The sequence below is a fragment of the Leguminivora glycinivorella genome, chromosome 7 (assembly GCF_023078275.1).
Source record: "Leguminivora glycinivorella isolate SPB_JAAS2020 chromosome 7, LegGlyc_1.1, whole genome shotgun sequence".
NCBI classification, from domain to species: domain Eukaryota; kingdom Metazoa; phylum Arthropoda; class Insecta; order Lepidoptera; family Tortricidae; genus Leguminivora; species Leguminivora glycinivorella.
Window position 1 is genome coordinate 18649966 of NC_062977.1, and position 25605 is coordinate 18675570.

The 25605-nt window shown below is 37.7% G+C and overlaps 4 protein-coding genes across 7 annotated transcripts in view; 3 read left to right on the top strand and 1 right to left on the bottom strand.

Moving 5' to 3' along the window:
- Positions 1-28: 28 nt before the first annotated feature.
- Positions 29-1931, top strand: LOC125227988 (3-oxoacyl-[acyl-carrier-protein] synthase, mitochondrial). Its single transcript, XM_048132424.1, has one exon. The coding sequence runs from the start codon at positions 64-66 to the stop codon at positions 1372-1374; it is 1311 nt and encodes a 436-aa protein (XP_047988381.1). The 5' UTR covers positions 29-63; the 3' UTR covers positions 1375-1931.
- On the bottom strand, positions 1489-18842 carry LOC125227987 (gametogenetin-binding protein 2-like). Its single transcript, XM_048132423.1, is given in 9 exon segments — positions 1489-2348; positions 2351-2435; positions 3323-3751; positions 4142-4423; positions 4840-5064; positions 5890-6160; positions 15722-15865; positions 18177-18367; positions 18647-18842. Coding segments are annotated over 9 exon segments (1830 nt in total). The 5' UTR covers positions 18737-18842; the 3' UTR covers positions 1489-2235.
- A 212-nt stretch (positions 18843-19054) lies between these two features.
- On the top strand, positions 19055-20181 carry LOC125227989 (ribosome maturation protein SBDS). Its single transcript, XM_048132425.1, has 2 exons — positions 19055-19369; positions 19478-20181. The coding sequence occupies exons 1-2, from the start codon at positions 19239-19241 to the stop codon at positions 20100-20102; spliced, it is 756 nt and encodes a 251-aa protein (XP_047988382.1). The 5' UTR covers positions 19055-19238; the 3' UTR covers positions 20103-20181.
- Positions 20182-20626: 445 nt separating this feature from the next.
- LOC125227780 (zinc finger and BTB domain-containing protein 17-like) overlaps positions 20627-25605 on the top strand; it is a 40262-nt gene continuing 35283 nt past the window's right edge. Inside the window, exon 1 of one of the 4 annotated variants that reach the window (XM_048132120.1) lies at positions 20627-21073. In XM_048132120.1, coding sequence (XP_047988077.1) covers positions 20873-21073 — 201 coding nt within the window. In that variant the 5' untranslated portion in view covers positions 20627-20872. The remainder of the gene's footprint in view (positions 21074-25605) is intronic. The other 3 variants (XM_048132117.1, XM_048132118.1, XM_048132119.1) reach the window with 3 other exon arrangements.

Genomic DNA, 25605 nt, shown 5'->3' on the forward strand with positions numbered 1-25605 from the left:
ATTTCTTATCTGTGAGGCTGTCAAATCATATGTTTAGGTTATGGTTGCTGCTCAAAATTATTTATGTACAAAAATATTTTGAAAATGAAGGTTTTTCACCAGTTAAGAAAATATGCAACTTCTAATGCACGAAGAAGAGTCGTGGTTACCGGTCTAGGTGTAGTTAGCCCACTTGGTTGTGGAACGAAATTAGCGTGGAATAACCTTTTAAAAGGTCACTGTGGGATAGTTTCTCTTCAAGGGGAAGAATACTTCAAATTACCCTGTAAAGTTGCGGGTCTCATACCTACACAAGAAGGTGATGATGTTATAAAGGCACTATCTAAATCCAATTTAAGGTCAATGGCTCCGGCTACTTGTTTAGCACTTTTAGCTACATCAGAAGCATTAAAAGATGCTCAATGGATACCAGAGTCTGATGAAGACAAGGAGAACACCGGTGTTGCTTTGGGGATGGGAATGATAGACCTGAAAGACGTTTGTGATACTAATGATGCTTTGAAATTAGGTTACAATAAAGTTAGTCCATTTTTTGTACCAAGAATATTGCCAAACATGGCGGCCGGTCACATAAGTATAAAGTATGGACTTAGAGGCCCAAACCACGCTGTTTCAACAGCTTGCGCAACAGGTGCTCATTCGATAGGTGATGCTTTTCGGTTTATTAGAAATGGGGATGCTGATGTGATGGTGTGCGGAGGAGCAGAGTCTTGTATCAGTCCTTTAGCTATCGCTGGCTTCTGCAGATTGCGAGCTCTCAGTACTGCCTTCAATGACGCGCCGGAGCAAGCATCAAGGCCATTTGACAGGAAGAGAGATGGATTTGTAATGGGAGAAGGTGCTGCTGTATTAATCTTAGAAGAGTTTGAACATGCTGTAAAGAGAAATGCTAAAATGTATGCAGAAATATTAGGCTATGGCTTATCAGGAGATGCTTCTCATATAACAACCCCTAGAGAAGATGGGACTGGAGCAGTGTTGTCCATGAGTAGAGCTCTGCGTGACAGCAACATTGACAAAGAACAGATTACTTATATCAATGCTCATGCCACATCCACACCTGTTGGAGATGGGATTGAATCAACAGCAATCAAATCACTATTCCAGAAGCACAGCACCAATATCTCAGTATCATCTACTAAGGGTGCTCACGGTCACTTGCTGGGCGCAGCAGGAAACCTAGAAGCTGTTTTTACTGTGCTCACTTGCCATCATGGAATATTACCTCCAACCTTAAACTTGGATGATGCTGTTGATGACTTAAATTATGTGTCCAAGGTATCCAAACCTTGGCAAGCAGAAAAGAGAATAGCACTAAAAAATTCCTTTGGCTTTGGAGGCACTAATGCCACACTATGTATAGCTCAGTTATGATAAGTTATTTTAAAGATAAGATAAGAAAAATATATTAGGCATTTATATTACACACTTCAATGGTATTTTTATTCCTTTCCTTTGTACTTTAGGATGAATCTAAATAAAAACACATTTCTTGCATTACAATTGATATATTTTAAAACTGAGTTACAAATTTCTGATTTGATAACAATGACAAAACTGCCAAGGTAAATCCTGAACCAGGCTTACAGTTAACTCCTGATAACGAGCAATATTTTATTCATCATGTACCACATTATAACATTGAGTTACATAAAGCAATTGAAAATAAAATAGTTTGATCAAAAAATGCTACTTTATATATTTCTAAGCATTCTAATATTTTATATAGTAATTATTTTTAAATGCTGGGCATTATCCAGATGATTAATTCACAATTTATTGAATGGCTGAGTTCTTCCAAAGAGACATTTTATCCTTCTTTTATAGAGTTAATGACTTCAGCCACTACACTGCAGGAATCACAGGTGGTGCTCAACACCACCAACAATCGAATAACTATCGGGCAACACTAAATATGGATCTTAATTCAACTAAAAGCACCCTGACAAGCCCTCGCAGCCGGGTCGTGCATTTACTAGCGGACCAAGGTGATCTGATGGTGTTCGGACGCTTCCTTCTATTCTATGAGACATGATTGGCGAAATAAGTTTAAAACAATTATCAAAATAAAAATGGCCGTTTCTATAGTTTGGAATAAATCATAGCTACGATAATCGATAGCCATTTTACCAAATAACTGGATATTACACATGCGAGACATTTTTAGTAGACGATTAAGCGGATATAGGTAGGTTTGTGCCTTTGAAGGTAAAATGACTATGACAGCGCTCGGAGTCAAGCGGCGCGGTGCGCGCGCGCGGCGGCGGCGGGCTCGGGCTGCGGCGCGGGGTTGACGCAGAGCTGCGCGAACTTCTGCCGGAGGTTCTGTCGCAACTCCTGCCTTTTTCTGTTATGTTTCGACGTGATTTAAATTCCAGCACCTCTTCTATAGGAATATAACTGGTGTCTTGCTCCTCATCTGAAGAGCATGTTTCCTGTGGAAATTTTTATGGGTTAATAAATTAATCAAAGTAATAAATATGTACTCAAATTGTGTTGTAATACGAAAAGTGTTTCGAAATTGAAAGGAGAGATATTTTTTTTTCTATTCGTTTCTACAAATTTAAGAGTTTATTTCACGTTAAAAATACATATTAAACCAGGGGCGGCAAACTCCGCGATTCTATCGCCGCGCTACAAGTACATGCCGGCGGCCGCGAGTTCGCGGCCCCTTCACTGGTGACGACCTTCACGCGGCGCAATAGAATTCAATCTCGGCTGCTCGCGTGCGGTTCGTTTATTAATGTAGGTAAGAATTTAGAATGGCGGCATTTTGTGAACATCAAAGGAGTGAGCCTTCTGTACTTGTACTTTTATATATTCTGTGATTAAACTAACAAAAAAAACTTAACTATGAACTAAAAAATTAAACTAAAACTACCTAATAGTCTTCGGTTACCGCGATAGTTACTCATGAAATAAATTATTTCATAAAACTACCTATAAAATAAAACCCTATAAATAAAAAATAGAACTTAAGTCGGAGCCAGCCAGTAGGGTGCCCAGAAGGCTGGCGGCATTGCCGCGCTGAACAGCAATGCCGATGCGCTGGGCAAGATATGCCGATGCGCTGGGCAAGATATGCTCCAGCCTTCGTGTAGAGGGTTACGTCATGTTGGCCGAGTTGCCGCGCGTCTATTAGGCGTTTGGCCAGCTCTGTGAAAATGCCGTGCGCGCCCTGATCCCACGGCCCAAGAGTCTCTACAAGGAGACGAGCCTGTTCTGCAGGGCTAGTGGCCGTTTTTAGATTATCACGTGCTAGCAAGCAGAGCTGGCTCGTCCCATTGATGTTGCAAAAAAAAAGAGATAATTTGATTCTCACCATTAACATTTCTTGTAGTGACAGTGGAAAACCGGAGCATGAAGTCTTATCGTTCTTATTGATATCTAAGCAGTCTCCTCTTTCATGGTTGCAGAACCCTTCCGAGCAGGCCACCTCCGAGCCCTCGGGGGAGCTCATGAGCGAGGAGGACCCCGACATGGTCTCGCAGCAGCCGCCATTGTTCCCGGAAGAGTAGCCGTAGTCCTGGGAGTGCTCGGTCGGGGAGAGGTTTCCGTTTTTGGCCCGTTTCTTGCCGGTTTTGGCGGGCGAGCGACGCTTGTCGTCCTGACACGACTGGCAGCTGTCGCCGCTGGCCTCGTAGCACTGGGTGTAGTCTCGCGGGGATAGCAGATCGGTCGGTGTGTCGCGTTCTTCCATGAGGCATTCTTCGCATTGGCACTTTTCTTCTGGTTCCTCGGAATCTGCCTCCTGTGTCAGAAATTAAAATATGTAGAATCTAGTTACTGCTTATCAATAAGTGGAAATTACAGTATGATGAGCTAGCGCTTGAGTTCTTTGTGCGGCAGCTCATCATACAGTAAACGCAGTTTGGAGACCCACTCTTCTGCTCGACAGCTATCTCTAACATACAGTACAGGGCCTCAATGGTACAGAAGTACATACCTTGCACTTGCTCTCGACCGCCTGACTCTCCTTCTTGCGACGCTTCAGTTTCTTCTGCTCCTTCCTCTGACAGCGCATGAGTTCCTCCTGAGACAACTCATCGTACAACAGCTGGAGTTTGGGAGACCCCGCTCCTGTGTTCAACAGCCGTCACTAACATACAGTACAGGGCCTCCATGGCACAGAAGTACATACCTTGCACTTGCTCTCGACCGCCTGTCTTTCCTTCTTCTTGCGACGCTTGAGTTTCTTCTGCTCCTTCCTCTGACGGCGCGTGAGTTCCTCCTGAGCCAGCTCATCATACAGTAACTGCAGTTTGGAGACCCCGCTCTTGTGTTCAACGGCCGTCTCGAACTTGCGGTGCAAGGCCTCGACGGCGACGGCGCAGAGCGCCTGGCACGTGCCTTCTTCCTCGCGGAGCCGGAGCGAGATGCGCTGAAGCCGCTCGTAGATGCATATTCCGAGGCAGATCAGTACCTAGGGGATTTAGGACTTATGTTAGTCTGGGCAGTCGATTTTAACAATTGAAAAGTGTCACTTTAGACATCAAAGAAATTTAGACAACTGAGAGAAAAGGACATAACAGCCGGCCTAGCCGAATGGCAATCGTCGATGCCATACGCCGATCGAAATGCAGTCTGGCCCTGTCGCGCCAATACGGAAGAGCGGTAGAGGACTACGAAACAGATTTTATCGTGAGCGTTTGTGCATTTGACAACGTAGCCTGAGGGGATCCGAGATTCAGATATCTATCAATGTCTGCGGTATTTCTAATTGCCTGGTTTTTTTTTTAATAAGTTGGAGGCTTGGCCCGCTTGGTCCAAACAATCCACCATTTGTTGAGCAGGCAATATTTGATTCCACTACTTATACTTGTAAAACAGTATATTTACCTCTTCCTGAGCTATCTCGAGGGTCTTCGCATGCCGCTCACGGTGGTTGCCAAGTAGTTCCGGTTCAGCGCGAGCGATAAGCCTGGCCACATATTCGGTCTTGGCCTGCAGATGTAGGTGTTTGTCGAGCAGGCAACGTTTGATGCCGCCGTACAGTGCCCCCACGTAGCCTTTCTCTTTCTGGGGCTCTTTCTCTTCCACTAGCAGCTGATATGCCCTTAGGACCTGGAGATTGACACTATTTACTGAGTTCTACTTTCACATTAATTTATTAATAGTTTTAGTGATTTCTGGCAGTCCAAGGAGTTGTTGAAGACGACAGTAGCATTATTGTGATTATACATATTTAAAAAAGCTTGTTTTTCAATAATTAAAGATAAAACAAAAACACTATTTTTTTATAGGTTCTCGACTAAAAAGTGCACTAGCATCAATCAAAAATTGTTTGCAAGAAAGCCGGTTTTAGATAAGCTCTAGTCTCGCCGCTTATCACACTGATAACAGTGACGCAACTCGGCTATAAACAGTACAGGTCATTTCTATAAAAATAAACTTTACTTTGATTTTAAATTACTTATAAGCATATCATGAAGCTTGCTAAAGCGGACGACCGTGACGTGATCAGAGGCCGGGATACGCATGGCGTCCTAGGAGGCGCGCCAGGCGCAGCGGCCCGGGCCCCAGTCCTCATCACACATAAATCTTTGGTGAAATAGGTTCACCTCTGCGAATAATCTTAGACCTGATTTAGACGGCGTGCGAGCTCGCATGCGATTTTAGTTACATTGTGGGCTGTTGAGGCTACATACAATTTTGCACAGCCATCAAATACCGCAATGTAATAAAACTCGTATGCGAGTTGTCGTACCGTCTAAATGGGCCTTTAGTCTTGCAGTCGGCACGCAGTCGTTTACGCAGGTAGTTATGCAGCATATCATGGAGCGTGTTAAAGTGAACGACTGTGATTTGGTCCGACGCCGGGGCGTCCCGGCGCCCCAGTCCTCATCACACATAAATAATTAGTGAAGTAGTTAGGTCTCTGCGACTAACCTTAGTCTTGCAGTCGGCGCAGAAGCGATGTTTGCGCAGGTAGTTGTGCAGCGTGTCGTGCAGCGTGCTGAAGTGCACGAGCGTGACGTGGTCGCGAGCGGGCGCGCGCATGGCGTCCCAGGCGGCGCGCCAGGCGCAGCGGCCCGCGCCCCAGCCCCAGCCCCAGCCGCACGCGCCCCAGCGCGCCGAGCCCGCCTCGAGCGAGTGCAGCGCGCAGCGCGGCGACTTCTTGAAGCGGCCCCCGCGGAGGACTAGGCATTCTATGCCGCTGCTGTCGATGTGCTCTTTGTTAGTTATTGTGTCAATTTTGAGAACAAAAACTCCCAGTTTGTCACTTGCCATGAGCACGCTTTGCGATACAAACACGTCTTTATGTTAAATGACAAAGTGGGATCTTTTGCTAGACTTCAGTTCGGCACATTTAAAGATTCATCTAGAAACCGTTGGAAAATATACCTAGAGGCCCTTCGCATCGCAGAGCCACATGATTCAATATATTTAATATTTAGGTATATCAGGGTGTCCACTACTAAACCCAAAAAAAAAATCCCTGACTTTTCATGACCATTTAAGAAAATTTCCCTGACCAAATTTTCATTCTATGATGACATTTTTACCAATTTTGCTTAGGGTAGCAAAAAAATGTTTTTTTTTTCTGTCTTGAAAAAAAAAGCAGTTTTGTCCTTCTTTCACGGCAAAAAACTGAGCGACGAATTGACGTGTTTTTTTCAGTGGAGATAGTTGAAGGGATGGAGAGTGACATAGGCTACTATTTGTCTCTTTCTAACGAAGCGAAGCCGCGGGCAAAAAGTTAGTACTTTTATACCTACGTTTTTTTTTATCTTTTAGGTTAACTATTAAACTTTAATTTCTGGTTTTATAAAACTAAACTTAACGAAATATGTAGTTAGTAGTTATCACTATTTATTTTTGGCTACACCAGTTACCGGCCCGTGCACTCTTATCAGGGTAGAGCGAGTTTGAGTTTCGGCGCCCTTGGATAACCTGCGCCAGAAAAAAATATCGCGAGCATAGCGAGCGCGAAATTTTTTCCCCTCTTATACGTCCCTGGGGCTGATAGTAGTTATTATGTACAAAAAATAACAAACAAAATGGAGTACCGAAGTACCGAGGTACTATCAGGGCAGAGTCAGGAAAGCAAAAGCTTGAAATGAAAACGAGATTTCGAGCGTAGTGAGCGCGAAATATTGACTAATATATTAAGAAGTATTACCTATGTAGAAATAGTAGTTTTTTCTTGGTGTCAAATTTTTCCCTGACCTCCAAATCATTTCCCTGACTTTCCATGACCACTATGAGCTTCCCTGACTTTTCCCTGACTTTCCCTGACTTTCCAGAAAGTGGACACCCTGTATATGTTAGATTGAGGACCCCTCAAACTGGCATTGGCAAGAGAGAGAAAATCGTTAAAACTATCGTTTATGTCAGTTCTTCTCGCCTGCCATCTTAACACAGAAGTGGACCCACAGTATTCCTCATGCAAGATCAGTATCCCTAAAGTTAGAATATTGCAAACAATCTTAATTTCTTAATTTGTTATTGATTACTCTATACTAGTCTAGAGCCAATTTGGCCACAAGTCGTCTCCTTCACGATTTTCGTCGACATCTCTTCTAAATACCTAAAACAGGTATGGATATGTTCCTCGTTCTCTCCAGATTACGAATTGACCTGTTTTAGTTTAAGGAGGGGGGGACGGGTCGAGAACGAGAGGGGGGGAAGATGGCGACCGACCATCATAGATATTTATTCATATCTCGAGTCCTATAGCACCAATCTGTTCGTGCGAGGTGTCATTTGAAAGCTTATAAAACCTACTTTAATTGTTTTTAAATAACTATACTCATAAAAGTAACCGTTTAGGAAATATTTGAAAACTAGCTTTTACCCGCGGCTTCGCCCGCGTAATAAAAGTATTCATTAAGATTTTCATTTGGATCCTTAGGTTTCTCTGTAGGTATATTTATCTGCGATTATTTCGATAGCACATAATACTTTTGCTTGTAATGATTGTAGAAATATTACACATCGACCACAGCGTAGGTAATTCTATATACGCTGGGGAAACCTTTATAAACATCCCACATAGCCCGTATTTCGACACTATGATCGGTGGGTAAAAAGTACTTTTTTCTATTATCCCTTAAGAGCGCTATGACAAAAAAAGGCGATATATTGTAAAATGCACAATATTTATCGACAAAATTGTACACTTTACTCATACTAAAAGACAGTGAAAGTACTTGTTTCAGTTAGAACATCTTATTAACTGTCGGTTAAATAAAAAACATATGAAAAAAAAAGCTTTTTCAATTAGTAATGATTGTTTTTCTGATGCTCGTTTAGGAAAAACCGCGTGAAGCACAGAATTCGGAGCTCTTATTATGTACAATTTGATAAGATCACTCTCATAAATGAGGTAAATTTAAGTTCCAAATATCTTGTACTTAAGGCCCATTAAACAATATTTATCATTTAATCCTTTGAAATTGAGAAATTGAAAGTAAAACGAACTCAATTTTGTCTTGAAAATACATCGAAACAAGTGATCATTTCTCCGAAAATCTACATGTTATCGAAGTTATTTTAGTATATAAATAATCTGCACAATGTGCTTAAACTGCTGTTATCCATTTGTCGTTATAATATTTTATCATGATTTTTTGCCAATTTTTTGAAAACTAGCCTTCCTGTCGCTATTTTACCGGCGACGGACGCCTGCGATTTCAGTGCCGCGCCGGAGCTCGAGCAGGTAAGACGTATGTCACTTTGGTCTCCGAGTTTTCATCGCAAACGTCGAGAATATTTATTGTTGTGTGGGTCGGACGCCTTGTTTCTACACGGGCTATCCTCGCATTGTGTGTGTGTAAACAGCGACCAACGAATTTGATCCTAGATCCGTAAATATTTGCTTTTGTAATACTTTGTTATGTTTGAATGTTAAAGTATTACAACGTTGTGATGATAAAAATGTGAAAATTACAATACGGTCAAGATGATAAGACACATCAAGATGGTACTCGGGATCTGATGATGGAGCCAGAAGGTGGTCACCAGTACCAGTGAACCATGTAAGTAAACGACTTCGTGTTTAGGCTCGTTGGGTTCGTCTCAACAAGACCTTTGACAAGAGGTGGTACTCAGGGTCTGATGATGGAGCCAGATGGTGGTCACCAGTACCAATGAACCATATAACTAAACCCAGAGATGGGGAAATCGTAATCGATTCCGGATTACACGATTACTTGATTTTACTTTGTAATCTGACACTACTGGGTGTCAGATTACTTGTAATGTAATCAAGTGAAACGGTAAATTACCATTACATGTAAAGGAATCACTAATCATCTATACAATCATTACTATTACCAATAACTCGGAATCATAGTCGATTCAAAATAACTGAAATTATTGACTTGATTACTTTCAGATTACGAATATGTAGTACCTCAGATTGCCGACTGTCACTTTGACACAAAAGTCATCATGGGTGTCGTAAAATAGGTTTTAGGGGGTGCTGATTCCAAAATTAATGACCAATGTGGAATCTGACATTGCTGACTGTCACTTTGACACAAAAGTCGTCATGGGTGTCGTAAAATAGGTTTTAGGGGGTGCTGATTCCAAAATTAATGACCAATGTTCAATCTGACATTGCTGACTGTCACTCTGACACAAAAGTCGTCATGGGTGTCGTAAAATAGGTTTTAGGGGTGCTGATTACAAAATGAATGACCAATTTGGAATCTGACAGTGCTGACTGTCACTTTGACACAAAAGTCGTCATGGGTGTCGTAAAATAGGTTTTAGGGGTGCTGATTCCAAAATTAATGACCAATGTGGAATCTGACATTGCTGACTGTCACTTTGACACAAAAGTCGTCATGGGTGTCGTAAAATAGGTTTTAGGAGGTGCTGATTCCAAAATTAATGACCAATGTTCAATCTGACATTGCTGACTGTCACTCTGACACAAAAGTCGTCATGGGTGTCGTAAAATAGGTTTTAGGGGGTGCTGATTCCAAAATTAATGACCAATTTGGAATCTGACATTGCTGACTGTCACTTTGACACAAAAGTCGTCATGGGTGTCGTAAAATAGGTTTTAGGGGGTGCTGATTCCAAAATTAATGACCAATGTGGAATCTGACATTGCTGACTGTCACTTTGACACAAAAGTCGTCATGGGTGTCGTAAAATAGGTTTTAGGGGGTGCTGATTCCAAAATTAATGACCAATGTTCAATCTGACATTGCTGACTGTCACTCTGACACAAAAGTCGTCATGGGTGTCGTAAAATAGGTTTTAGGGGGTGCTGATTCCAAAATTAATGACCAATGTTCAATCTGACATTTCTGACTGTCACTTTGACACAAAAGTCGTCATGGGTGTCGTAAAATAGGTTTTAGGGGTGCTGATTCCAAAATTAGTGACCAATTTGGAATCTGACATTGCTGACTGTCACTTTGACACAAAAGTCGTCATGGGTGTCGTCAAATAGGTATCCGGAGGTGTTTGAAAACTAATGACCAATTTGGAATCTGACACTGTTGACTGTCACTTTGACACAAAAGTGATCATGGGTGTCTTCAAATAGGTTTTCATGGGTACTGATCTCAATATTAATGATCAATTTGGAATCTGACATTGCTGACTGTCACTTTGACATAAAAGTCGTTATGGGTGTCGTCAAATAGGTTTCCAGGGGTACTGTGCAATGTCAGGTTCCAAATCGGTCATAACTTTTTAAATCATTTCATTAATTTTGGAATCAGTACCCCCTAAAAACTATTTGACTACACCCATGATTCCTTTTGTGTCAAAATGACAATTAGCACTGTGAGATTCCAAAATAGTCGTTAATTTTGGAATCAGCACCCCCGGAAACCTTTTTGACGACACCCATGACGACTTTTGTGTCAAAGTGACAGTCAGCAATGTCAAGATTCCAAATCGGTCATTAATTTTCAAATCAGCACCTCCGGAAACCTATTTGACGACACCCATGATGACTTTTGTGTCAAAGTGACAGTCAGCAATGTTAGATTCCACATTAGTCATTATTTTTGGAATCAGCACCCCCTAAAACCTATTTTACGACACCCATGATGACTTTTGTGTCAAAGTGGCAGTCAGCAATGTTAGATTCCACATTGGTCATTATTTTTGGAATCAGCACCCCTAAAACCAATTTTACGACACCCATGACGACTTTTGTGTCAAAGTGACAGTCAGCAATGTCAGATTCCACATTGTTCATTAATTTTGGAATCAGCACCCCCGCAAACCTATTTGACGACACCCATGACGACTTTTGTGTCAAAGTGACAGTCAGCAATGTCAGATTCCACATTGGTCATTAATTTTGGAATCAGCACCCCTAAAACCAATTTTACGACACCCATGACGACTTTTGTGTCAAAGTGACAGTCAGCAATGTCAGATTCCACATTGTTCATTAATTTTGGAATCAGCACCCCCTAAAACCTATTTTACGACACCCATGACGACTTTTGTGTCAAAGTGACAGTCAGCAATGTCAGATTCCACATTGTTCATTAATTTTGGAATCAGCACCCCCGCAAACCTATTTGACGACACCCATGACGACTTTTGTGTCAAAGTGACAGTCAGCAATGTCAGATTCCACATTGGTCATTAATTTTGGAATCAGCACCCCCTAAAACCAATTTTACGACACCCATGACGACTTTTGTGTCAAAGTGACAGTCAGCAATGTCAGATTCCACATTGTTCATTAATTTTGGAATCAGCACCCCCGCAAACCTATTTGACGACACCCATGACGACTTTTGTGTCAAAGTGACAGTCAGCAATGTCAGATTCCACATTGGTCATTAATTTTGGAATCAGCACCCCCTAAAACCTATTTTACGACACCCATGATGACTTTTGTGTCAAAGTGACAGTCAGCAATGTCAGATTCCAAATCGGTCATTAATTTTTAAATCAGCACACCCGAAAACCTATACTCGTGGTATATGCACTTGAAATGTGAAAGTGAAAATGCTAGAATGACATGTAAACCACGAAGTTGTATAGTCATATTGTTCATTGGTATTGGTGACCACCATCTGGCTCCATCATCAGACCCTGAGCACCACCTTGAAGTAATTAGAATTGTATTTGTCTTATTTTATCATCATATTAATATATACTTTACTCTAATACTTATCATATAACAAAAGCAAATATTTGGGATGGGATCTACTTTTATAATTATTACTTTAATTTTTTAAATAAATTTTAACATAATTGATATTATTTCGCGCTATATTCTCGTATTTTCGTACAAAATAATGTTTATTAGAAACCAAAAGTTTATATCGAGATAGTAGATTGTGGTTGTTATCAAAATTCCATAGAAAGGATCAAGATTGTTTTGTCCATTATTGTAGTGCGAGCGAGTGATAAGACGTGCTAGAAAGGGTCGGCATATTGGGCTCGCGCGGCGGGTAAAATACCTAATTTCGCCCGACGCCGAAATGTTATAACGCTCTTAAAAATTTTTACATTTTGCTTATACTTATCGCAAACGTAATCTTCAAGCAAGCAAACAACGATCGTCTTAGAGCACATTGATTGTAAGAGACCGCCGACCGATTATCCGTATCCCTCTAACGATACCCATATTATCCGTATCCGTATCGCTATCGCTATCCCTATCCCTATCCGTTATCAAGATGTTCAATGATTTCTTATCAAGTGCTAAAATATAAAGTTTCATAGTTTTATCTTTTAAAATTAAGAAATCCCATACAAACTTTCAACCTCTTTTTCAACCCCTTCATCCCTTTTTATCGAAATAAAAAGTAGCCTATGTTCTGTCTCAGGGTCTAAAGATTGTCTGTTCCAAATTTCATCAAAATCGGTTGCGCGGTTTAAGCGGGAAAGCGTAACAGACAGACAGACAGAGTTACTTTCGCATTTATAATATTATATAAGTAAAGTATATAAGTATATATAAGTATATAAGTATATAAGTATAATAAGTATATATAAGTATATAAGTATGGATATGTGTTTTTTTATCGCGCATGAATTGCACAAGTACTAGTAAAAAATGCGTCTAACTCAATAAACAATAACTTTACCGCAATTGATGTTATTATAAAATTTTTGCGTCTATTCATGGTCTTTCTAAAAATATAAGTTTCATTGGTATATGATAATATATAACCATGTAATAAAACTATGGAAACGGATTAAATCGCGTATAATGAATTTAAAATACATCCCGACGTTTCGAACTCTTTACAGCGTTCGTGGTCAACGGGTGACTGAGGAAAAATTAAAATGTGCAAAAGCTACCCACTTACAAGAAATATTAACGAACCATGACCACAAATAATATAGATTTCTAAGGCAGGTTCACACACTATTAATAAAGCTAGTTATACAATATTCAAAAAATTTTACCATTACTCTGTTAAAAAAAAAAAATTAACCAATTAATCTACACAAAATTGACAAAGAAACAAACTGCAAATGTCCAACACCATACAACACAAATGCCTCACAGCCTTCGTCGTGCTTGTTCCATTATCAGATGTACTACTGGATCCCAAACCGGAAACGTCGGGATGTATTTTAAATTCATTATACGCGATTTAATCTGTTTCCATAGTTTTATTTCATGAGTAACTATCGCGGTAACCGAAGACAATATTATATAACCATGTAATTAAGAATTTTGTTTGGCAGTCGTTATCCTCCAGGTCGCATAAACGGGCGCTGACCGTAGTAAAGTATTCAATATTTTTGAGGTCTTATTTTACGGATCCATATGTGAGAGGTATCGTTTGAAAGATAATTAAACCTACTATAATTGTTTACACATAACTATAGTATTAAAGGTTTACAAAATATTTGAAAATATGTGTTTTTTATCGAGCATGAATCGCACAAGTACTGGGAAAAAATGCTTCTAAGTCAATAAACAATAACGTTACCGCAATTGATGTTATTATAAAATTTACGCGACTATTCATGAGCTTTCTAAAAATATAAGTTTTATTGGTAAGTGATAATATAACCATTAAATTACGAATTTTGTTTCGTAGTGGTCACTCCGCCGGTCGCATAAAATGAGCGCTGACCGTAGTAAAGTATTCAATATTTTTAAATTCTTATTTTACAGATCCATATGTAAGAGATATCATTTGAAAGCAAATTAAACCTACTATAATTATTTCTGAATAACTATAGTTATAAAGGTAGCTGTTTACAAAATATTTGAAAACATGATTTTTTTTTTCGAGCATGAGTTGCACATATACAGATAAAAAAACCGGCCAAGAGCGTGTCGGGCCACGCTCAGTGTAGGGTTCCGTAGTTTTTCGTATTTTTCTCAAAAACTACTGAACCTATCAAGTTTGAAATAATTTTCCTAGAAAGTATTTATAAAGTTCTACTTTTGTGATTTTCTTCATATTTTTTAAACATATGGTTCAAAAGTTAGAGGGGGGGGGACGCACTTTTTTTTCCTTTAGGAGCGATTATTTCCGAAAATATTAATATTATCAAAAAACGGTCTTAGTAAACCCTTATTCATTTTTAAATACCTATCCAACAATATATCACACGTTGGGGTTGGAATGAAAAAAAATATCAGCCCCCACTTTACATGTAGGGGGGGTACCCTAATAAAACATTTTTTTTCATTTTTTATTTTTGCACTTTGTTGGCGTGATTGATATACGTATTGGTACCAAATTTCAGCTTTCTAGTGCTTACGGTTACTGAGATTATCCGCGGACGGACGGACGGACGGACAGACAGACATGGCGAAACTATAAGGGTTCCTAGTTGACTACGGAACCCTAAAAATGCTTCTAACTTAATAAACCATAACTTTACCGCAATTAATATTATTATAAAATTTACGCGAAATTTCATGCGATTTCTAAAAATATAAGTTTTATTGGTGTATGATAATATATGACCAAGTAATTACGAATTTGGTTTAGCAGGGGTCACTGCGCCCTGTCACGATATTGGGTGCTGACTGACTGTCGCCAAATTTTTATATGACGATTGACCGTGCGCAGTGGGTATGGTGGACAAATTAACATTAATTGTTTAAGCAAAACTAACAAAACTCATTTTTTGTAAAGGCCATACATTTTGCGGTTCATTTCGTTATTATATCATTATCAATTGCGGAAAAATATAATTTATTGAGCTAGAAGCATTTTTCACTCTTAATATTATCATATACCAATGAAACTTATATTTTTAGAAAGAGCATGAATAGATGCGAAAATTTTATAATAACATCAATTGCGGTAAAGTTATTGTTTATTGAGTTAGACGAATTTTTTCTATAGTACTTGTGCAATTCATGCGCGATAAAAAAACACATATTTTCAAATATTTCGTAAAACGGTTACTTTTATGAGTATAGTTATTTAAAAACAATTAAAGTAGGTTTAATAAGCTTTCAAATGACACCTCGCACGAACAGATTGGTGCCATAGGACTCGAGATGTGAATAAATATCTATGATGGTCGGCCGCCATCTTTCTCCCCCTTTTTCTCAACCCGTCCCCCCTCCTTAAACTAAAACAGGTTAATTCGTAATCTGGAGATAACGAGGAACACATCCATACCAGTTTTAGGTATTTAGAAGAGATGTCGACGACTTTTTGTAAAAGAGGTCGTTTGGTCCCTGACTATACCCTCGTATATGCGTAAAACACAGCTTAATAGCCGGGTCTACACTGACCGCACGTCCCGCGAGGCTACCGATAGATGTGTGTCCACATTAAAATATATTGTGTTAACTCACCTGTGCCCGTTCAACAGTGTGGCGAGTGACTGTGGATGTATGATCTTATCTTCTCTAATGGTCATTATTTCGTCAGAACCCAGTATCAGTGGGTCCAGTGTTGGGTGACCTGATTTTGACAACTGGTAAAAGAGGCGCTCCACACTAAAAAAGAGAAAATAACAGAGAATGATGAAGGGTGAAATAAATGATCATGTAACATCCACTGCGCTGGTGGTCTAATGTAAAGCCTAACCAGAAATATATGACTATTGTCAGGAGGGCGCCGTTATTCTGATGTTTGGGTTGATCGTGCTGTGGATTTTTTTTTTTGAACACCTATGTATATATGCTTGTTTTATGCAAATAAAATAATCATTCATTCATTCAGTTCGGTATAGTATGAAGAAAAATCTAATCTAATGCAATTCCTCAACATGGCACATTATATATTTCTGGTGAGGCTTTAAGATCATCTTCAAATCTCTGCTCATACCAATGAGTTTTTGGTACATATGTACCATTTTGTGGTAAACAACAGTTTTATATTGTGTGGATTAAATGTATTTGTATTGTAATTATTTGTAATCACGAATAAATGATTTGTATTGTATTGGTTCTGCTAGTCACTATTCGGACTGAAAAACGGAAAATTTAACTAAATCTCTATCTGGGGCCTGTTTCTCGAAAGGTACAAGCCTTGTATTACAAGTGCGCGAACTGTCAAATCGTATGGGTTGTCATGGAAACACACTTGTAATACAAGGCTTGTACCTTTCGAGAAACGGGCCCCTGGTCACTATAAGGTATAGTTTACCCCTTGAGTTGGAAAGTCAGGAAGTCACTTTCATAAAAACCAATTCCGGGGATCAGCAGCCAGTGGACCCTAGACTTAAGAATATTTCAGTGTTATGCTGCCAAATTCCAAGAATTCATTGAATCTATTTGCTGGTTTATCTAAGATTGCAGGGTGCCATTGTATAGAAATGCATAGGGCATTTAAAATGTCTAAACATGACACCAAGTAAGTCAGACGCGCAAATTGCTGCCTTGGAAAGGATATGATCATTCTATGGCTGTCACATGAGAACAGGAGCTGAACTGAATGTGAGATTTACAAGATTAATATGAAGACAACCAGCAGGAGACTTTCCAAGAAGCAGTTGCCCTTAATGTACATTCCCGATGTATACTCACAAACTTAGTGGCAGATTCACCACTAACTACTGCCATTAATATGTGAGGGTTCTTCCTATTAGTCACCATAACTAGTAAAAAGTGGGAAAAGTCTCAGTAGTTACTACAATAATAACTTGGTAGTATAACTAGTGAGATACCCCATTTGGGAGAGTATTAGTATATGTACTCACAGTAGGAGGCTAATTCTGTACAAAAATCCATACTAATATTATAGATGGAAGTGTGTGTCTGTTTTTTTGTCCGTCTTTAAAAAAACGAAGCGACGAATTGACGTGATTTTTTGGGGTTCCCTCTATTTGGCATAACTTTAATTTTCCGAAACAATTTCCGAAACAATTTTCGCATAACAGACTTCGCATAATCGATTTTCGCCGAATATTAATCTGGCACAAAACGTATTTGTCATAATCTAAAATAATATGAATATTACTTTGTCCGAAAATAAGTTCGCATAATTCAGTTTACGCCGATTGTTTTAACGAATAAAATTAATTCACATAATTGCATTTGGCATATTTATTAAAATCAGAATATCGGCCCATACTAAATGATGTCAAGAGAGTCAGTTTGGTTAGGTTAGAACTGCGACCTCAAGAAATACAACATCTTGACAAGAAATTCAAAGACAAATTCTTGACAAAGGTTAGAACTGCAACATTAATAAAGTAGTATTACCTATGATAAAAGTTCTGCGTGGTAAATTTAGAATAAACCCTGTTATGCAGAAATAATTTATGCATAAAAACCACAAACAAAAATATGCCTAAACTAATTATGCGTAACTATACTATGCCATAACAGATTATGCGAAAGGTGAATTATGCCAATATAGATTATGCCAAAAAGAATTCGTGATTGTAAAATTATGCCAAAACAAGGGGAACCGATTTTTTGTGAAGATAGTTGAAGGGATGGAGAGTGACATAGGCTACTTTTTGTCTCTTTCTAACGCGAGTGAAGCCGCGGGCAAAAGCTAGTACCACATGTATCATAATTACTAATTATATAACCATGGCCTAGGGTGGCAGGCACTTTTTAGGGTGGCAAAACTCAAAGGCCCAGGGTTGAAAAAATATATACCTGGATATACCAATTATTGCAAGTTACTTGAACTTTGGTCAATTAATTCTATGCTTTGTGACATTGTTCTATGCATACTAAATGCCTAGTTGTGATATGCTGACATTGATAAACTTAGTAAAAAATTGCAAGACTAACATGCAAATACAACACTGGTAAAAAATCAAAGGACAAATTTGCTATTGAACAAATATACCTTCTCCGACAACCAACACATGGAATGCTTTGATTTAAGACGTTAAATATATCCGAGGCGTCGACTCTGAGAGCCACTTTGAGTTCTTCTGTCGTGAGCACTTTATACTTGCGCACGAACTCGTCGTACTCGCGCCCCTTCACCTGCGGGTTGTCGCAGATCAACCCCATCGTGTTCAAGTCCATGATCATCTGAAACATACAAACAACTAATAGTAAACGTTCAACAAAGGAATTAAATCGCTTAATAAGGTCAACTATGAAATGTCATGCTCCTTTTGGTAGAAATCAATGATTCTTTGCGGCAAACAATCACTGCAATCTTAAGCTAAATCGAAGTTTCAGCGACGAAAACCGTTATGGATTATGATATTTCTCATACTACCTAAGGATTCTTTTTGTTTTTACATTCAATGACTAATTATTATAAATCTATCACGGCACTAGTGTCAAAGTATAGATCTCACTTACCGTGAGATTATCATATATAGTAAGCGGCAACTGCCGTCGCTTGATCACGGGTTCTTTTTCACTGTTGTATATATCAACCAATTTTGCCATTTTAATGATAAATCACATAAAATTGCCGACAAAACACACAAATATACTCAAAATGACGGCCTTCACTAATCAAGGAATACACGTCGTGTTGCGTCTGACAATTTGAATACAGATTATGCAAAACTTTAATCATGAACCGTCAACAGTAGCAATGAATTTAGTATAAAACATCATCGAAATCAGAAGTGCCAACCGTACAAAATATGTTCGTAATCCACAGACAAACTACGTTTTTATGTTGCTGGGCCAGTTTTTTGTTTTGTTTTTGAATTTTTTGGGTTATTCATTGTTTTTTTTTGTGTGGTACTATTGATACTTCTTTCTTTCGTGAATGACAGTTCGTTGAACTTGTTTTTGTGCGCATTTCGGTCTTCGAAAATGTTCTGATTTTTTGTTTGGGAAGAGAAGAATCGACGTTTCCTTCAGTTGATTGCGTTTCCTTTTCTCCGTCATCATTTTATTTTACTATCAATGTGTTGCCGTCTAGACTCATGAAAACAAGATGTCAAAGATATTCACACCCACCAACCAAATTCGTTTGACGAATGTGGCGATAGTTAGGTTAAAAAAAGGTGGTAAACGATTTGAAATAGCATGTTACAGGAACAAAGTATTATCGTGGAGAAATAAAGTGTATGTGGTATTTATATAAATTTCATAATATGTTAAAATTACTGTACTTTATATACATATATACAAAATAGTTTAATGGTACTGTATATAGTTTGTTTTTTCTTTCAGAGAGAAAGATATTGATGAAGTTTTACAGACACACACTGTGTTTACTAATGTTTCCAAAGGGCAAGTAGCTAAGAAAGAAGATCTTGTAAAAGTGTTTGCGAAGGAAGACCTAACAGAAATATGCAAAGAAATTTTAGAAAAAGGTGAACTACAAGTATCGGACAAAGAGAGGCATTCTCAAATTGAATCCTTGTTTAAAGATATAGCTACTACTGTGGCTGATAAATGCATAAATCCTGAAACCAAAAGACCTTACCCGGTGTCAATCATAGAAAAAGCAATGAAAGATATTCATTTTTCTGTGAATGTTAATAAAAATGCTAAGCAACAAGCTCTTGATGTAATTCAGCTGCTCAAGAAAGAAATTCCTCTTGAGAGAGCTCAGATGAGAGTTAGGATTCTTCTTACAGGCAAAGATGCACGCAAAACTAAAGAAAAAGTTGTTAAGTTAACAACAAGTGTAGAAGAAGAAAACTGGGATTCTGGAAATGCCAACATAATTTGCCTTATTGATCCTGGGAATTTCAGAAATTTGGACGAATTGATAAGGACAGAAACTAAAGGTAGTGGCCAATTTGAATTGCTTAATTTAAAGGAAATGGTTGAAGGAGAACAAGCACTGTAATTCTAATGACACCTTATTATTAAGTGAATTTAATTTGTTTCTATTTATATGTGTAATAAAACTAATAAGTTATTACTGATATTGGATTTTTTTTTCATAAATTTATGTCAAAAAACGGAATGAGGACAGGCATAATTATTAAAGTATTTAATGAAATTGCTTATTGGAAAAATCCTTCTTACTATGACATTGTTTAAATACGCAAACGATTCATGATTGATTGATAAAATGATAAAAAATATTTATTTTTTAATTAAATATGTGCTATTTATATACATTAAAAACAGACTATAAAATTGATTAAAACAATATACCATAGACAAATATGAAACGGAACGTAATGTACACCTAAAGGCGTAGATACATTAATGTGAAAGATAAATTAACAACAATTAGTGATTTTAATTATTGGTCGCTGAACCCAGTACAATTTAAACACACATTTTAGTAATTAGTGGTTCTTTTGATAAGACGGACGCGTTTTACGACAGTTGGTGTGATATAATAATGTTCTGATAAGATGTACCGAATCTGTTTAGTGTGTATCGGAACGTTAAAGTGAATGTACTCAGCTAGGTACTCAAATGACAAATTAAAAAGTTTTATTTTTCTTATATTGGTACGAGATTTTATTGATTGTTTTCTTTCATAAGATTTTCGGGCAGACGGCGACTGAAATTGCAAGTTACTGTGATATATTTATTTTCAATATTTTACAATTCTTATAAAAGAATTAAATGAGCAGGGATAGCGAGTTATGTCTATAAGTAATGGAAGGTACAGAACTGGGTGGCGACCAGCAATTCTGTTTGAGATGGAACAATTTTCAAGCGAATATAACTTCTCAATTCGAGGCGCTGCGCGATGATGAGGACTTCGTGGATGTCACCCTGGCGTGCGAGGGACACAGGCTGGAGGCCCACAAAGTGGTTCTTTCGGCCTGTAGTCCTTATTTCAAGGAATTATTTAAAGTAAGTCGATCTTTCACTCCCCACACTTTGATGTGTCACCATTACAATGACTCTAGTGAAAGTTGTTATGTATAAAACACTTGATCTACTTACAAATGCCATGTCTTGCGTTCCGGTTAAGTACTCGTGATTTCATTTATTTGTACCTAATTAAAAATTGCACATGAAATTTTCTAATTGGCTGATTAGCATAATGATGTGCCATGGGATTATTGTCCTTTGTTACTCCTGCAGGCTGAGATCTGTGAATGTCTTAATTAATGCATAATTTCACATTAGAAATCTCTTAGTTAGTGCATTTTTTGGTATATAATTTCGTGGAATGCAATGCAATGTTCGGGTTTCATGTGGCTGAATTATTTGGAGTGTGATTTGAAATTCAAACCATTCATTTTATTGTCTACTTTCATGATGCCTGCATTGTTAAGGCATTGATTAAAATATATTTAACCACTTAATTACTCCTTTCTTTACAACTGATTTTAGACAAGTGTTTAAATATGTGCATGTAAATTTCTTCATTAAATTACAGTCTCGGGCAATAGACACTTCAGTCTATGGTTTATATCTTAGCAACCTAATCTTCTTTCGAAGATATGACTTAGTAAAGTGACATGTTTAAGACAGATCAGTACTAAAAAATATTTGTTTTTTCTGTCTATATGCTAGGACTCACCCCATATTTTCCCCTTGGCTTTTTATCTAACACAGCTATCATATTATTTGGTTATCTCACATTTATCACATGTGCTTTCCATTCAGATAAATGATTTACCTAGTCTACTACATTTGTATGCTTCAGAACTAGCTAAGAGAAAATATATATTTTATTTTATAAAAAAAAAATATATATTATGTTACTCAGAAATTTTGTATGACCAACAAAACATTTTTTATATAATTCAACACAACTGTGAGGTACTTACAAAGTCCTTTATTCATCTGGTACATATATTCTTTTTTTCATATGATATTTGCTGCATGTGACGCTAAGTTGTATATTTTATCTCTGTTTCATAAGTTGTTATGTAGTGGTTGCTTTCAATATTTTTATCAACTAAAATTTTAAAACAATTGTTTATATTAAACAATCGATAAAGATGCTCATTAAGTCTAATTCCTCATGTGACTTATGGCATTACTGGAACTTGTAAGTGCTAATCATATTGGCAGAAAATCACATGAGTAAGGCCGGCAACAAACAGTCTTAAAATTCATAATGTGAAAAAATCAGATTCCATAGTGTTCCATACAATTTCTCGACTGTCCACACAAATCTTGTTTTTTTAAGATTATGAATTTTAAGACTGTGTGCCGTAATTTATTGTTTTTTTTATTTTAGAATGGAGTAAACAAATTATTGCAATTTTCAATATAAGCACAAAGAGTTCTTAGAATTAATATGGAACCCTAAAAATGGGTATACCTATGTTTTACATTACTAGAAATGTATTTAAAAATATCTTTGAATTATTTAACAAATCTTGTTCCAATCTATAGCTTTGTACAGTCCCAACTCCCAACATATGTTATGGTACTATAAAACCTTAAATATAAATAAAAATATATATTAGCTGCGTTATAAAGATTAAGGAAAATTCAAAATGCATCCAGAGGTAGTGAAGTACAACACAGTCACAGGGCCGGATTAAGGGTAGAGCGAGTGGAGCGGCCGCTCTAGGCGCTACATGGTAAGGGGGCGCCAAAATCGAGAATGTGGAAAAATCTATACAAAAAAATTATACGTTGCGTGGGCGCGCACAAATCACGAAAGGGCGAGAGGAGTCGGAAATGAATCCACTATTGAAAATCTAGATTTGTAATTCAGATTAAGTGGAAAGTTGCACCACATTGCCAACATATACCAACATTCATAAGGGCGCTGTTGCTAGGGCGCTGTAAAAGGAGGATTCTTGCCCTTGACGAACCACATTGTTGTGCGGCGAACGACAAAGTTACGTTGCTATCCAAGTCCAAAGCGGAGTTGCGCATAAAGCCAAAGGCGCAATGTTTCAGAGAGGCGCAATTTTGTGAGTCACAGCAGATGGTGGAGCGAACTTCAGTCAAAGCACTAAGATCACTTGGCAAAATAACGAAATGGGCATCTCGAAGGTGACGATCGAGTCCGCAGTTAATCTTTTAATTAACTCTTAGTATTATAAAAATAATAGTGATGGCGAAATATAAGGCCTAAAATTCGGGAACACAGGCGCCCTGTGAAGTCAAAATACCCCAAAATATGTCAAAGACCGCAGCTCTGCAGAACATAATAGTTTGAAAGTTCGCGGATTCCCCGCTGGCGGGTTAAGTATTAATAAATCGAGTAAAAAAATTATATGTTCTCTTTTAGTTAGGAAAAAACCCGAATCTGTTTTTCTGATTCTGTTTTTTTATTTCGGTTTTAATTCTGTTTTTCTGACTTAACCACTGTAGTGCTCCATTTTGTTTGTTATTTTATGTATTTACATGATATCCACGTTCAGCCACACGTAACTATACTAGGGTGCCACTACGAAGGTTCAACCATTTGTCCCTTTCGTACTCTGTATCTGTATGATGAAATCCATAAATTCTGTATTACGTTAATCTTCAAATTACGGCATTACTATGAAAAACAATTCGCGCTCGCTACGCTCGCAATTTATTTTCCTACGTAGTGAAACCTTACCAAGGGGCGCCGAAACTCAAACTCGCTCTACCCTGATCGAGTCCACGGGCCGGCGCTGCACAGTCATATTATTAATTTGATTATACAATGAATGGCATTGTGTGCAAGTACACATTCTCTTTATCAGGGGTGACTGATTCTCATAATTGTAATGACACCATGTAATCAGCCAGTCCCCATTGATTTACAAATGGTTCTTAAAGTACAAAGTCCAATAATATCAACATTACTTATGTTACATTTCACAATCATTTGGAAATGGGGAATACACAGAAAATAATTAGTGATGCAAGCATAAATGGAGGAATTTGTGACCTAAAGAATAACTAATAGTTTTATGGATAGAACATCTTTTCATTGTTAACTTTTATGACTATCACCATTTGTGGTTAAAGTGGCATTAAGATGATTTTAGTTTTAGAAATAATGAACAATTATTTCCATAGTGCATAACATGGTTTATGTTATGACCATGTAGACTAATGGATGATTAATTGCTATGGACTATTCTAGTTATAGTGCCACTAAAGTTAGATATTTTACACCCACACCACAGTATAATAAAGAGTATTATCATACAGTATGGCCACTCCCGCTCCCCGCTGAAAGTGCTACCCACCCCTCTCGGTTACCTCACAGTTACCGTCTGTCAAAAACGCGAACAGTCGACCTGTCATATGTCACTCATACAAGCATAGTACGCGTTCACCTACACGAGCTTAGACTGTGTGCTAGGAACGCGCCTCTTTTATATATTTAATCGCCAGTGTCCGAGGTGTGCCCACACACTGTATCCTCGCCTAAAGGTTTACCCCCTTAATCATAAACATACTCTAAAGTTATCAAGCTGATAAAGTTCGTTTGTCCCTTTCCGACGTATGACCTATTGGTGTGATAGAAAAGGACAAACAAACTTTATCGGCTTGATAACTTTTGAGTATATTTATGAATAAGGGGATTACACTTTATTAATTTAATCTTGTGAGACTCAACTCAAGCTACATTTGAAATTGAATGTCCATATTCTTTGTAATCTAAATAAAAACCTTTCATGAACGAAATAAAGTAGCAATTCTTTTGTTTTTATTGCTTTTTAAAACAATCAATAATCACACTTTCAACAGGGTTGCCATGAAAAATAAGAAACCTTTGTATGGTGGGTCTTAAGAGGATAAAATAAACAATGTACTATATCAACATTATTATTAAAATATTTATTTAATTCAGTATTTGTTATCACATAAAAATGTAGTTTAGTTGCCATTATTAATATTTTAATCTTTGTTTATATAAACAATGATCCTTTGAAATTCAGTCATATGAATCAATGACCCCTTGAACTGAGATAAAACAACCATGACATGAAAAGACCTTGACTATGGCCTAATACCATGATAGTGATTAATCTTGTTACTCATGGTTTTTTGGCTGGTCATAATAAAAAGAGTTAAATCGTAGCACAGTTTTGTATACATAGTGTAACATAAGGAAACCAAATAATTTCCACAGCATATTCCTGATCACATTTCAAGACTAAAATGTCATGTAAAATTTTCTGGATTTTGCCTAGTTTTGGAGTTATTACCATTAAAAAAAATAAACAACTCCTTATGACTTCTTAGTACAAAATGCTATTTTGATGTTGATGATGACATTAAAGAGGTATAATCTTTATCATCAAAATTCATTTTAGGCACAAGTTATATGGTTAACCTTTACTTTAAGGTAATTAAAATTTTGAAAAAAAAAACCCTGATCGCGACATATGGTCCGATTTTCATGAAACATGGCAAGAACACTCCCGACTAACTCAGCTTTCAAACAAAAAAAAAACTAAATCTAAATCGGTTCATCCGTTCGGGAG

What these genes read in the sequence shown, in the direction of transcription:
- LOC125227988 (XM_048132424.1), top strand. Translation starts at nt 64, where the DNA reads ATGTACAAAAATATTTTGAAAATGAAGGTTTTTCACCAGTTAAGAAAA.
- LOC125227989 (XM_048132425.1), top strand. Translation starts at nt 19,239, where the DNA reads ATGTCAAAGATATTCACACCCACCAACCAAATTCGTTTGACGAATGTG. An exon ending in TTATCGTGGAGAAATAAAGT is followed by an intron (nt 19,370 to 19,477) that starts GTATGTGGTATT and finishes TTTTTCTTTCAG; the next exon opens with AGAGAAAGATATTGATGAAG.